Source organism: Eleutherodactylus coqui, chromosome 12, assembly GCF_035609145.1.
Source record: "Eleutherodactylus coqui strain aEleCoq1 chromosome 12, aEleCoq1.hap1, whole genome shotgun sequence".
Lineage (NCBI taxonomy): Eukaryota > Metazoa > Chordata > Amphibia > Anura > Eleutherodactylidae > Eleutherodactylus > Eleutherodactylus coqui.
In genome coordinates this window covers 109228737-109242116 of record NC_089848.1, presented here as the reverse complement: position 1 = coordinate 109242116, position 13380 = coordinate 109228737, and the positions used below count along the sequence as shown (strand labels likewise).

General features: G+C 45.6%; 1 protein-coding gene across 5 annotated transcripts in view; it reads left to right on the top strand.

The window, feature by feature from the left end:
* Nucleotides 1-13380, top strand: part of PARD3 (par-3 family cell polarity regulator) — a 535977-nt gene that overhangs the window by 330966 nt on the left and 191631 nt on the right. For all 5 annotated transcript variants that reach the window (XM_066585804.1, XM_066585803.1, XM_066585801.1 and 2 more), the window contains one exon: nt 768-984. In XM_066585804.1, the coding sequence (XP_066441901.1) occupies nt 768-984 (217 nt within the window). The remainder of the gene's footprint in view (nt 1-767; nt 985-13380) is intronic.

Here is a 13380-nt window from a genome sequence, read left to right as displayed (position 1 = left end):
ATATTGCAGTCCTTAGAATATGCTCATGTTCCAGCTGTATGAAAGCAGACAAACTTGTATGCATTTAGAAAAACAGCAGCCCAATTGATCTGATGATCTCTTATCTGGCATTAAACTCCTGCCCAAGGTTGGGTTTATCTACCTGCATCTCAGTGTTAATTGGGCAATGGATGGAGTGGATGGTTAAAGACAGATTTTAGGTAAAAATCATATAGGCCATATCAAAATGACTTCAACTTTTTGTAGTAAGAGGGAAATCTCCCATTTAAGCCTCTAATTGCATCCAACTAATATTTTATCAGGTACCAGTAAGTCCCAGCATGAATCATTGGACACTTCTATGGATTGGGGTAGGTAATTTAGATGCAGAGAAATACATTTACTGCTGATGTATCATTACACCACTGTTCCACAGTTTGCTCACTTACTATTGTTGGGTAGAGGCCGAGGTGCGGTGATCGTAAAGTTGACACTAATTGAGACATCACATTAGAGAATATCTAACTACATCTAATACTTTGCCAGGTTCTAATAAAACGCTTCTGGAGCTAAAGAAAAGTTCAGCTGAGTGGGGTAGGTGGAACCATTGACTATAAGAGCACTTGGTGGAATCACGTCTTATGTACCATGTCTTGGCATTAGAGGATGTACGGATCACTTCAAGTTGTCGTCTTTGTAACCGGCACAGTCCAGTGATTGACAATTTGGTGCCAGAGCTTTGCTGCATTCATGAGGTGTAATGTGACAACTTTTTTCTTTCTTTGTAGTGGAAGAAGATACAGAAGAGAGTTCTAGATCAGGGCGAGAGTCTGTGTCTACCGCCAGTGACCAGCCTTCCCATTCCCTTGAGCGGCAAATGAATGGTTCAGGCAAGGCCGATCGCAAAAAAGACAAGAGTGGAAAAGATAAGAAAAAAGACAGGGATAAGGATAAAGGCAAAACGAAGAAAGGCGGGATGCTGAAGGGCCTGGGGGACATGTTCAGGTAGGTCACTTCCAGCAAACGAGACTGAGGTCTTCTCTTGGACAAAATGTTGTTCTCTTCACTCCGCCACTTTTATCTCTTGCAATGAAGAACCAGAAAATACTACAACCCAGTGTGACCTTAAAGACGACCTGTCAGGCGCTCATGTTGGTGAGCCAGCTCTATAACTTGGCAGCTCCAGTCTTGCTCACTCCAACAGTGTTTTTGTTGTTTGTTTTTTTTTCTTTTGGTTATACTTTCTTATGGTCCCCTATACAGACTCTTCTTAGATTTGGTACTGTAAATGTGTCAAGAGCTGGAACGGGGATGAGCATAAACCAAAGAAAGCGTCAAACAAAAGAAATGGTCGTCTCGCAGACAAAAAGCTATGAACACAGTTATAGCCCTTTTACACGGGATGAGAATTTTACAATTCTTGCTTGCTTGACAGAACGAGCTGATGACGTCATCAGAAGCTCATCCACACTTGTGCAGCTTGTTTAGACTGCATGTTTCCAATTGAGTCATATAGTTCTCGTTCATGTTCCTATGGGAAACACTGAACCATCAGCGTTCAAACAGCACGATAAATGCCCGAGCCGGCACTGGCTTTAATAACAGCTGAAACTAAATGACTAGTAACAACCACACAATTCTCGCTAGTCGTCCAGTGGTTTGCCCGCATTTTAGTCGTACCATTATTGTTCCATCTAAATGGGGCATTCGCCAGCCAAGGGCCGGAGCAGAAGGACGCTAAGCTGGACCTGGAAACAGGAAGTCCTCCAACGCCAGCCGGAATTAAGATCCAAAACTTAATGTTTACATGGAGATAAAAGATAGATTGTACATCCTCAATAAAAGTCTGCTTACCCGTTTCAAACCATTGCGGTTCTTATTCATGGCCCGACCAGAAATTATGACCCGAAGCCACGATGTTAATGAGAACAGAGCCGCCTGTGTCTTTTTTAAATGCCATCTGAACGGTATCGATCTCTCGAGTATTTGTGATAGAAACAATGTTTCGCAAACTTTACTTTTCTCCAAACTTTTGACAGCTGTCCAAGTTAACTTCTTACATTGAAAACATGATCCACGTCTTTAAAGAAGATCTATACTTCTTGAGTCATTGAAAGAGTTAGCAGTTGTATAGAAATAGATTAAATTCTGCTTTGACTTTGCTTCTCCATTACCAACACAACTACTAATCTACATCAAGCCCTGTCATTCGAGGTCTTCTAATAGCAAGCATTTATTGCCGTGTTCATTAAACATTGATTTCTGCTCTCCGCCTGTATTTCGCCGAGGCCTTTTGTAATGCTCAGAATGTGCGGAATGTGCTGCCTAATAGACTGGCTCTTCTATGTGTTACATCCAAGTGTTGGCGATGCCGGCCGAGTACTTCAGTTTGTCATTGAAAAGTATAAAAGTGAAGCGGTGGGTCTATTCATTTAACTTCTATATCGTAGTCAGAGCCTCGTGATGTAAGCGCTGCTTAGTGAACTTATAAGCGCTGTTCTCGGGATGATTGCTTCAGGGCAAAAATGGCCATCTGTGCAACGTGCGAGTGACAAGCCTACTGTAGAATCTGTCTATTACCAACTTTCATCCAGACTGCAGACACTAAATGACTTCATCTACCAAGAGGATTTTTCTTGCAGCCCAGATACACTTACACCGTTCTCTCAATTTATCTTCGAGCCCGCCAAGTAGGGTCAACAATGTGTTTGAAGAGAGGTGAGAAAACTCGGCAACCAGCAGGTATCTTAAGTGAATTTCCGCTTTTCATTTACTCGGTGCGATTGGAAAGGACCAAAAGGGTTTATGAAAAAAAAATTGCTGGAGTCTGAAGATCCAATATATCGTTTTATGTAGAGAATCCGCGAGTATCTTGGGTTCACCTGTCAGGGGTAAGTTACAGGATTGCTTGTACTCTTGAAGGGTGTGAAGTGACGCTTCTGCGAATGTCTTTGAGGGGTAGGAGTGATGGCCCTTTTACACGGCCGAGAATCTCACACGGTGCTGAACGCCTCTTTAAATTCCGAAAAAGAAGGTTCTGTTGCTGATGAATCGGGATGACCAAAAACCGTTACCGATGAAGCATCAGCAGCCACTGTTATCGCCTCATTTATCAGTAACGGTTTTTGGTCGTCCAGAACCTACTTTTTGGAATTTGGAAAGAAGTTCAGCCGCTGCACTGTGGCTGATGGGAGGTCTGGTTGGGTGGTGGTGAGTGAAATCTGTGGCGAGGACACACGTGCTTCATTCACCTGCCATAAGGAAGATCTCAACACATTCTGCTTGAGGTAACACTATTCTTCACATTGCCTATAATGAAGAAAAATCATTGGGGTTAACATGAGAACCGATCGTTATGTTAAAATGAAGCACACCTTTGTTTTCTGGTGAAATCTTGTTAGTTTGATATATCTCGCACCGAGCTCATTCGAAAAATTAAAGTTGAATCCAAGATGGTGGGATTCAAAATGGCCGTCATGTTGATGACATGGCCGAACAGGTTTCCCTTTTTCCCCACAGCATGTATGCAAAATTGCATCACCCTCTGCCAAGCGGTCTCCATTCTATATGGGTATTTCCACACTTTTGAGACCCTGTATATTCTTTACTTTGATGCCCCCATTAATTGGTAATACTTGGACTTTTATTAACACTTGTGTTGTAATTGAGGAATATGCCAATTAATCTGTTGGCAGTTCTTGACCCGCTGACCACCGCTTGTCCTGATGTCTAATTGTCATTTCTTGCTTTTGGCTAACAGTTGCCCCATCCACCCACACAGACTATAACATACTTGTGTACATCACAGGAAATTTCCTAGACGAAAGTCTCCTTGATTCTCCCTCGTGAGTAACAATGCATTATTTACTGTTAACAAAGGGTGGCCTTGATGAATGCTGATTAACCCTTTACCCCCCTCTGTGTGTGGAGACTGATGGAAGAAGATGCTAAGGCCTCACACAATACATGATGTCCCTAGCCGTGTGTCACGCCGTTCTCCTATATGACCCCCATGTATTTTAATGGGGGCGAACAGTATGGAACTTCCTGTATGCAGAGTCTTCCTTTAGAAAGAAAAAACTTCCCGGATAAACTTTTTAAAAACTTTCTCTTTCAAAAGTAGTACAGGCATTGCCGATATGTCGTCATCCATAGAAGAGCGCCGCATAGTTATTGTAAGAGACGCAATGAATGGCTCCGGCAGCACCGGTCTAATCATTTTTGATTGGGAGAATTTCCCCCTTCGGTAGTAGTCCAGGGTGAGGCACATTTTGTGGTTGTACATTGACGACATGCGTAAGGTAGCCCCTTGATACTTGTGGGTGTACATCTACACCCTCCTTCATTAGGGTTTGCGTGGAGTGGAATTTTGAGCCAATCCCACTCCAGCTGACGCCTGCAACAGCCGTGATCAGCGCTGACGCTGATCACGGCTGTTAACCCTTTAAATTCCGACGGTGGCATTTAAATTACCTGTTCAGAATACAGGGGTCCTGAATGGCCCCTTGATAAGTCAACGAGGTGCTTTTCCTTTGTCATGGCAGCTAATAACCTTCTGAAGGCTCCAGGGCTGCCATGTACTTCTGCCTATTAGGAAGGACAGCCCTGTTCTAAGAGAATGCTGGCGGAAATGGCATAGATTGCAGTATTGAAGTATTGCAATATATGGTAGAAGTGTTCAAACAATTGCAAGTTCAAGTCCCCGGTGGGGACTAAAAAAACTAAGTAAAAATACGTGGAAAATAAATGATTTCTAAAAGTTCATAATAAACTATCAAAACAGAAAACCCAAAACATACTTGGTATCACTGCATCCGCAGACGTCCGATCTATCAACATAATAGAATATTTATCCTGCACGGTAAACGGCGGCAGAAAAGAAAAAACGCAATGCTAAAATTTCGCTTTTTTAGTCCCCATGTCATCAGGAAAAGCTTTAATAAAAGCAATAAAAGAAAGTTCTGTAATCTAAAATGGTTCCAATAGAAAAACCGCAGGCCGCCCAGCAAAAAAAACAAACAAGCCCCCACACTACTATAGCGACGGAAGGCTAAAAATGTTGTGGCCGTCAGAAGATGGCGACAGAAGAAATATATTTTTATATTTATAATTTATATATATAATTAAAGTATTTAATTTTCCTTTTACAGAAAAATTAACATATCAAGTCAATAATTGCAGTATTATCAACAAACTCTTTAGTGTAGACAATAAGACGGTTTTACATAAACCAGTCTCCTTTTTTTTTATTTAGCGGGTATAATCAAATAATCTCCTCTGTCCCCCGCCAAGAAGAATTATAAAAATCTACCAGACCGGTCTATTCAGACACTAAATTAACCACTTCTACAAATATTATACAACTAGAAAGCAAAAGGGAAGAAAGGAGAAAGAGCAGAAAACAGAAATAAGGATGAGGAACATAAGTGGGGGGGGGAGATTGGGAAGTATAACCGACCTAGCCGCCATCAAACCATCGTCTATCGACATTCAGCCAACCTGGCACAGGTTTAGGGGTTCAGGGGGAGGGGGTACTTCCGTTAGAGACCCAATTAATCAAGCCCAGCGTATCACAGAACCGTTTCCAGGCAGCCCAGGCCGCTATAAATTTGTCACGCCTCTATTCATCCTTGGCTCATAGTTCTTCCATGTGTCGGATTGTATCAAAGGCCTCCAACCACATCGCTCTGGAGGGCGGGATTGAAGAGTTCCCCTTTCTGGGGTTCACCTGACGAATCGCAAGGATAAAGAACCAGCGATCTCTTGGCTTGTGCCAGTGAGCCTGGGAACATGGATAGAAGTGCCAGCTCCGGGGTCAGCCGAACCCGGTCCCTGCTTACCTAGTAATAAAGGGCACCAACCTCCCTCCACAAAAAATGAATCAGCGGGCAGGACCACCAAATGTGGGTAAAGGCACCTTCCTCCAGCAGCTATCCGGATGCTGGGGAAGATTCCGGCCAACCTCTCTGGGGTCCGGTACCATCTCATCAGTATTTTATAATTCAGTTCCTGTAATCCACTGAAAATATTGATTTTGTGCGTCAGGATTTATGCTTTTTTCCACGACCCCTCCGAGGGCGAGCCACTAGATTTGTGTTTTAAAGGTATCTTATTCTTCAAAAGTAGGACAGTAAAAATGAATGACTTCGGTATCTTCATATTCGTAGTTATGTCACTTTTGCAGCAGCGTGTACGCTGTAAGAACAAGCCCGCCCAAAGATGGCGGAGCGGAGGTTTTTTTCATTCAATTTCACTTCAAATTTTTACATTTTTCAGTTTTTTATTATGGGGTTCATTAAATAGTACAACTGGAAAATACAACTCGTCCCGCAAAAGACAATAAGTCCTCAGACAGCGCCATCCATGGATGATGAGAGTTATGATTTTTTTTAATTTTTTTTTTTAAAGTAGGGAGGAAAAAACGAGGAAGCAATAAAGGGGCGATCCTTAAGGGGGTGGACTGTCCATATGTGATAATTGGGGGTCCTAGTCCGCCGTTGCTCATCAGAAGGGCGGTGGTGTGTTTGTGCCGCACATGTATGGACCTTGTTGTATCACGACCTGCAGTAACCGGGCGCTGCTCCAGCACATTCTGCGGATCGGTAGTAGCGCAGGAGGTCACCAATCACAAACTGTTAATGCAACGTGTTGGAAAACCCTTTTACCCTCCTCTACAGGACAGTCGCGTCAGTAGTTGTACTTCAGCCATTTCCCTGTTCCTTCCTGCAGCTGACACAATACGCCATTGATCGATAAACGACAGTGACGCAACTAATGACGCCACGCGATGCATTTGGTCCCGCTAAAAGAGCGTCCGTCACTCTAATGGTTCTGTGAAATGCGCTCCCTTGGGAATCAGTTGAAGGGGCATTTTTTTCTTTATATTAGATTATTAAAAACCCTAAAATCGTGAACATAAGAAATGACGCGGCGCCGGGAGTCATCGGAACGCGCCGAAACAATTAGTCACCTCCCAAAAGTTAAATTCCACGGTGATGTCTTAACAAATGTGTTTCCCACTCGTAGCCTTTAATTAGTAGCGGCAGATTAATGTATTACCTGTTGCATATTCTATTTCATCTGGAATATATCAGCCGCGAGTCGTTGCCGCTTCCCGCATTTGTTTTGTATCCTCGCTGAAGGCTTCGTTAGTATATCATCCCTTACCTGCCGCGGCAGAACAATGCAAATGATGTGCCAATCAGCCGGCAGATTCCTCACCAACGTTCCCAAAGCCTAATTTATACCGTCCTGACATTCACATCGGAATCGCTACGGTTACGGAGAGAAGGAATTCCAATTATTAGTGGTTTTTGTTTTTGTTTTTAATTAAAAACTCCATTTTTTTTTCTCCATGACCCCAAGATAGAAGCTGCGAATACCTAAATATTCTTCTAGGCTAATGATGAATATTTTTCCCCTCTTGCATTGGATTCCGTCACTTTTTGGAGTCGTCTTGTATCATATGCTTGCATTTGCCTGTATTTAGGAGTCGTCTCTACTATGTTATTGGATCAGCTGCCGGATGCTTTATTCTGTTGGCACTAGATTAAATTACTTCTGTACTGTCATTTAAACTTTAAATTTTAAAGGATATTCCCATCGGAGCCAATGATGGTCAAGATGAAAATAGTTGTGTGTGCATGACGGCAATGAGTGCGGAAGCTGACGAGCTCATAGAAGCGAATGGAAGTTCTGGAAACAACAGAGCGCAGCAAGATCCATTGTTTCCATAACTTCCATTCACTCTTATGGGAGCTTCAGAAACAGAATAAGGCCCCTGTGCGCTCTCGCATTCACCTCTATGGAAGGGTGTACGCAGAATCAGCTGAGAAGAGTCATGCCGCGAGGAACGGGCACCTGGGAGTATAAAGCACAGCGCCGCGGACTCCTGGTTCCATCACCTTTGAGGCCCATAATATAGTTTAAGTGGCTCAAACATCCTGACAAGTTCCTTTGACTTACCTCCATCTGTGCATCACAATGTTGCAGCGCAGCTGCGCACCCGGTACATAAGGCCCCGCGTGCAGCTGTACCGCTATCCCCATTATTACCATATTTTATATCCTCCTCTTAAATATTTGCCCCCGTTGGGTTACACCATTTTATCTGACAGGTGTTCTATAACAATGAGACATAACAGGTGCGGAAAAGAACAGCATGATGTTGGGTGTTTGCGTTCAGCGCCACTTTCAGACTGACGGGTGTCGGTGGAACAAATGCAACAGACGATAATTTCTGGTCCGCAGATTAGCATGGAGGATAGGTGAACCGTTGTATGTCTGTCCTAATACAGACGTAGACAAAGTAGGCGGGCGGGTGAATCAAGAACAGTTTCCGGATGATGCCGCTGCGGCACAGAACGCCGTCCCTTCAGTCTCCATCTGCCTGTTTGCAGTATTCTGCGCTATTTCAGTTGGGATTTCTGGATGGATCTGCCCAAAGGCCCTGGGGGAGATGTGAACAGGGCCCAACGTGTGCGGCTTATGAGCATGTATGCGGTGCATGTAAAACCTCATCACTGTAGCATTAGTATCATCTCTGTTCACACCTCATCAGAGCCTTACATAGGGCGTATGCCCCATTATATACCTGCAGTAGAAGGCTAAGATGTATGTCATTGTGTAGCCCATAGCAACATACATCACCCATTGGCCACAATGTCTCAAAGTATACCACAGGGTATTCACCTTTTAAATTGGCTGCCGTACAGGAAAGTGCAGTCTGATTCACTTTCCTATACAGTTTTATACCGATGCCCGCCGCCCTGATGCAGGGTCCTTTTGGCCTAGATTGGTTAAATGATGCCCCGCAGATAGCGCCAGCAGCGTCCCCACAGGTTGTGAACACGGCCTTACATGGAAGCCCCGGAACTGCAAGACCCGTAGTTCTGAATAGATGGAGAAGGCTGCGATAACTAACAAGCTGCTGACCACAAACGGGGCTCCACAGACTAGAGAGACAGATTAGTTGGATTTTGCTGCTCGGCTCCTATTACTGAAATTGGGGAAATTTGTGATGTGTGTCAAATTCCTAATAAAAAAAAAAATTGATTTGGGTCATCAAAGTCTTCGAAGATCCTCTAGTAGTAGGTCCGAGCACCAAAACAGTAATAGGCCCCAAAGTTCTAGCAGAAGACGACCCCCTTTGGAGACACTTGTGATTCAGGTTAAATCACAAATTAGCGGTTACATCCTACTGATATGTCCGGCTTGGCATTTACAACGTAATAAACAATTTAAGCGCACAGGGTCTGTATAGGCAAGAACTGCACTTTGACACGGGTTGTTCATGGATGTGAATTTGACCTTCATATGATTTAAAAAGAAATGACCATTTCTACTGCACTCCTAAAGACCATCGGATATTAGCCCGTTATTAGACCCCCGTCCCTCTTACGATTGGCTCTTCCCCGTATGGTAATTCTCCCTGTGACCCCGGAGTGCGGCATAACATCATGTGTCAAGTTTTCCGTGGATCAGTTTCAGTGTGAATCCACATTAGATGGGAAAATCCAGCGATCAAAGCGACTTCCAACGAGGCCGGTCATCGGTGCTAGACTAGCCGGGGTCTCACCACCAACCATTGGAGCTTTTCTCGTGTAACGGTGTAAAGAGTATACCGAGAATGGTGCGATCGAGGAAAACATCCAGCGAAAGGGGATCCTGTGGATGGAAACAACTCGTCACTGAAAAGGGTCAGAGGAGGATGTTAGGAATCGTTCTGACCAACAGGCTGCACAGTCAGCTGAATACAACGCTGGAGCTCCAACTAACGTGTCTGAACGCACAACTCGCCGTTCCTCTGCACGGATGGGCTATAACAGCAGACGAACTGTTCCAGCACCGTTGTGTCTAAGAGAAACAGAAAGGCCCCAGTGGGCAAAAAAATTGCAAAACTTGTAGCACTGAGCAGCGGAAAAGCATCTCCTGGTCAGATGGGTCCAGATCTCTGTTGCTGATGGGAGGTCAGAATTCGGCGTAAGCAGCATGAATCGCTGACCCCTTCCTGTCAGCCGGTTAGAACATGTCAGCATCGCCATCTAATCTTCAGCAACTACAAGAAGCGTCCTGTCTGCAGGGGCCGATATTGCTACAGAATAATCTCGTCACCTTGTGGAATCTACAACACGACAAACTGCGGTTCTGAAGACCAAATCCGTCCACCGCTACTAGACCGGGGAGGGGGGGGACTAATAAAGTGACTATTTGTATTCCAAGCCCAGTAATTTTGGGTGACCAGACAAACTGCTACCAAGATAGACCTGACTGCGCTCTCCCCTGCGGCGACGCTTCAGCTTAACCCCTTAACGACCAGCCCATAGTGTTTTTACGTCCTCCCGAAGTGGGCTCTATTCTCTGAGGACGTAAAAACATGCTTCCTGCAGAGAATAGTGCCCCTCGGGCTGTGGACGTGACAGCTCCATGCTGTCGGTGTCCGCAGGTAGCTGACAGCATGGAGCTGTCATCCCGGGCTGTTCGGAGCCCCCCCCGGCATTGCGATCGGCGCTATGCAATGGATAGCGCCGATCGCAAAAAAAGTTAATAAAAGTACACAAAAGATAAAGATTCAGCTGCTCTGATGGATCGGATCCATCGGAGCAGCTGAAATTACTCACCCAGGTCCGGCACGCTGCTCCCCGCTCTCCTGCCGCTCCGGGGCCCGAAGCCGGTCTTCTGCGCATGCGCGCCAGGCGGCATTACGTCAGCCGCATGCGCAGAAGGCCCGGCGGCGCGGGAGATTTAAAATCTCCTGGCTCCCGGCTCCTGTAGGTAGCCGGGAGGCAGGAGATGTCAGCGGGGACTGCGGTGAGCGGTCCCCGGTACCGCGATCGCCGTTATCCAATGGTTAGCGGCGATCGCGAAAAAGTTAAAAAAAAGTTTTAAAAAAGTCAGTTTCACCTCCCCTCATGGATCGGATCCATGAGGGGAGGTGAAAATACTCACCCCCAGTCCTCAGCGGTGTCCCGATGTCCCGGGACCCGAATCCCCGTCTGCGCATGCGCGCCCGATGATTGACATCGGGCGCGTGCACAGACGGGCTCGAGCCCCGGGGAATTTAAAATCCCTTTGCTCCTGGCTGCCATGTGTAGCTAGGAGCAGAGAGATTATACCGGGGACATGATCACTGTCATCCAATGGATGACAGTGATCATGTAAAGTGAAAAAAAAGTGTAAAAAAGTTTAAAAAAAAAAAAGTAAAAAAAAGTTTTTAAAAGTTTAAAAAGCGTACGTTTCATCTCCCCTCATGGATCATATCCGTGAGGGAGGATGAAAGTACGTACCTAAGGCCCCCAGATTTATCCGCGGACCTTACCACAGCTTCTGCACACGCGCCCGTCGCCAAAATGGCGGGCGCATGCGCAAAAGCTGTGGATTGCCAGGATAATTTAAATTCTCCCTGCTCCTGGCTACAAAACGTAGCCAAGAGCATGGAGATTTAATGGGGGTCCGCGGTGAGCGGTTCCTGGTCACGTGTTCGCCATTATCCAATAATGGCGATCACATAAAAGTAAAAAAAAAAATTTGAAGTTTCATCTCCCCTCACTGATGCGATCGGTGAGAGGAGATGAAACTTTTTACCGGAGGCCTGCGTATTTGAATCCCGACGCGATCTTCCTCCGTGGACCTTCCAGGATTCTGCACATGCGATTGCCGGCAAAAAGCCGGACACATGCGCAGGAGTCAGGGAGCCCAGGAAACTTAAAATCTCCTTGCTCCCAGCGACCAACGGTCACAGAGCCTGGAGCAGTGACGGGTGGCCTCGTTGAGCGGTCCCCGGTCACGTGATAAAAAGGTAGCGATCTACCTTAGGCCGGTCTCACATAACCGGATAGGAATTACGGATTCTGCATGCTTCTGATCCACGGTATTACGCAGATCAATCGCATTGGATTACACAATTCCGCTCACATTAGCGGGTCGGAATTGCGTAATCCACTCGCAGAAAAGAGAACGCAGCAGGTTCTATTTTACTGCGGATATCGGCAACATAGAGCCCATTGTGCTCCATGGTCGTGGATATACCCGCAGCCCATACGCAACTACATTGTATACGGGCTGCGGGTACCCGCGTCATCGCTAAGCGATGGTGCGGGAAATACAAACAAAGGTGTACTGTGCATGACCGCCTGTGTGAGTAGGCAGTTATGCGCAGTACATTACGCAGCCGTACGCAGGGTCACAGCCAGGCTCACAGATGGGATCCGCTGTGGACCTCCGCAAGCGGATTCCGCCTGCACCCGCGTGAGCCCGGCGTTATTCAGACCGCTACCTGTGATACGTATTTTACAAGAAGCCCCAGGAACGCTCGCCTTCCTGCAGTTCCAGGAGCACCTTGTTGAGCGCCTTCTGTGTGAGACCGCCGCACCTCATCAAGCTTACGGAGACTCACGGAACGCCACTTTTTACACCCCATACCCGCCACTGAGGTCATGAAATACCCCCAAAAAGCATGAGAGGAGGGGGGGGGGGGGATACCCGGTTTTATTGCCCCATGGGCCCATTCCAACCAGCCTCCGTAATTACCCCTGTCTTCGGAAATACTACACAGTTCACATTTTTACTTTTATCTAAGATTTGCGAACGCCAAAAAGGGTGCGGAGGGGGAGGGGGGGAATTTTTAGGGAGTCAATCTTTATTCTGTACAAATAAGCAATGGGGCCTGGAATTTATTCAGTTGTGCCCTAAAATCCAAGAGGTGTTCCGTCCTTTATAGGCCTTGCCATGCGTCCTGTAAGTAAATTAGGGCCACAATGGGTGTGTTTCTGAACTCGGGACATACGGGGGTATCCATTTTGGGGTGAACGTCTTCATTCCTATGTGCACTGTACAAAAAAACTGTTTTTAAATTGAAAAAATTGCCAAAAAAATTGAAAATCGTAACTTTTTCCTTCTGCTTTGCTTAGATTCATTCAAATACTGTGGGGTCAAAATACGCAGTACACCCCTAGATGAATTCGTTAAGGGGTCTAGTTTTCAAAATGGGGTCATTTGAGGGGGTTCTTTATAGTTTTGGCCGCTCAATGGCTCTATAAGTGGGCAATGGGGCCTGAAATTTATTCAGTGGTACCCTGAAATCCAACGGGTATTCCTTTCATTGTAGGCCTAGCCATGGGTCCTGTAAGTCTATTAGTGCCACAATGGGTATGTTTCTGAACACGGGACAAACAGGGGTATCCATTTTGGGGTGAAAGCCTTCATTTATATGTGTGCTGTACAAAAAAAACTGTTTTTAAATTGACACAATAGCCCAAAAAATGAAAATCCTATTTTTTTCCTTTTGCTTTGCTTGAATTTATTCAAAAACTGTGGGGTCAAAATATGCAGTACATCCCTAGATAAATTCGTTAAGGGGTCTAGTTTTCAAAATGGGGTCATTTGTGGGGGTTCTATATGGTTT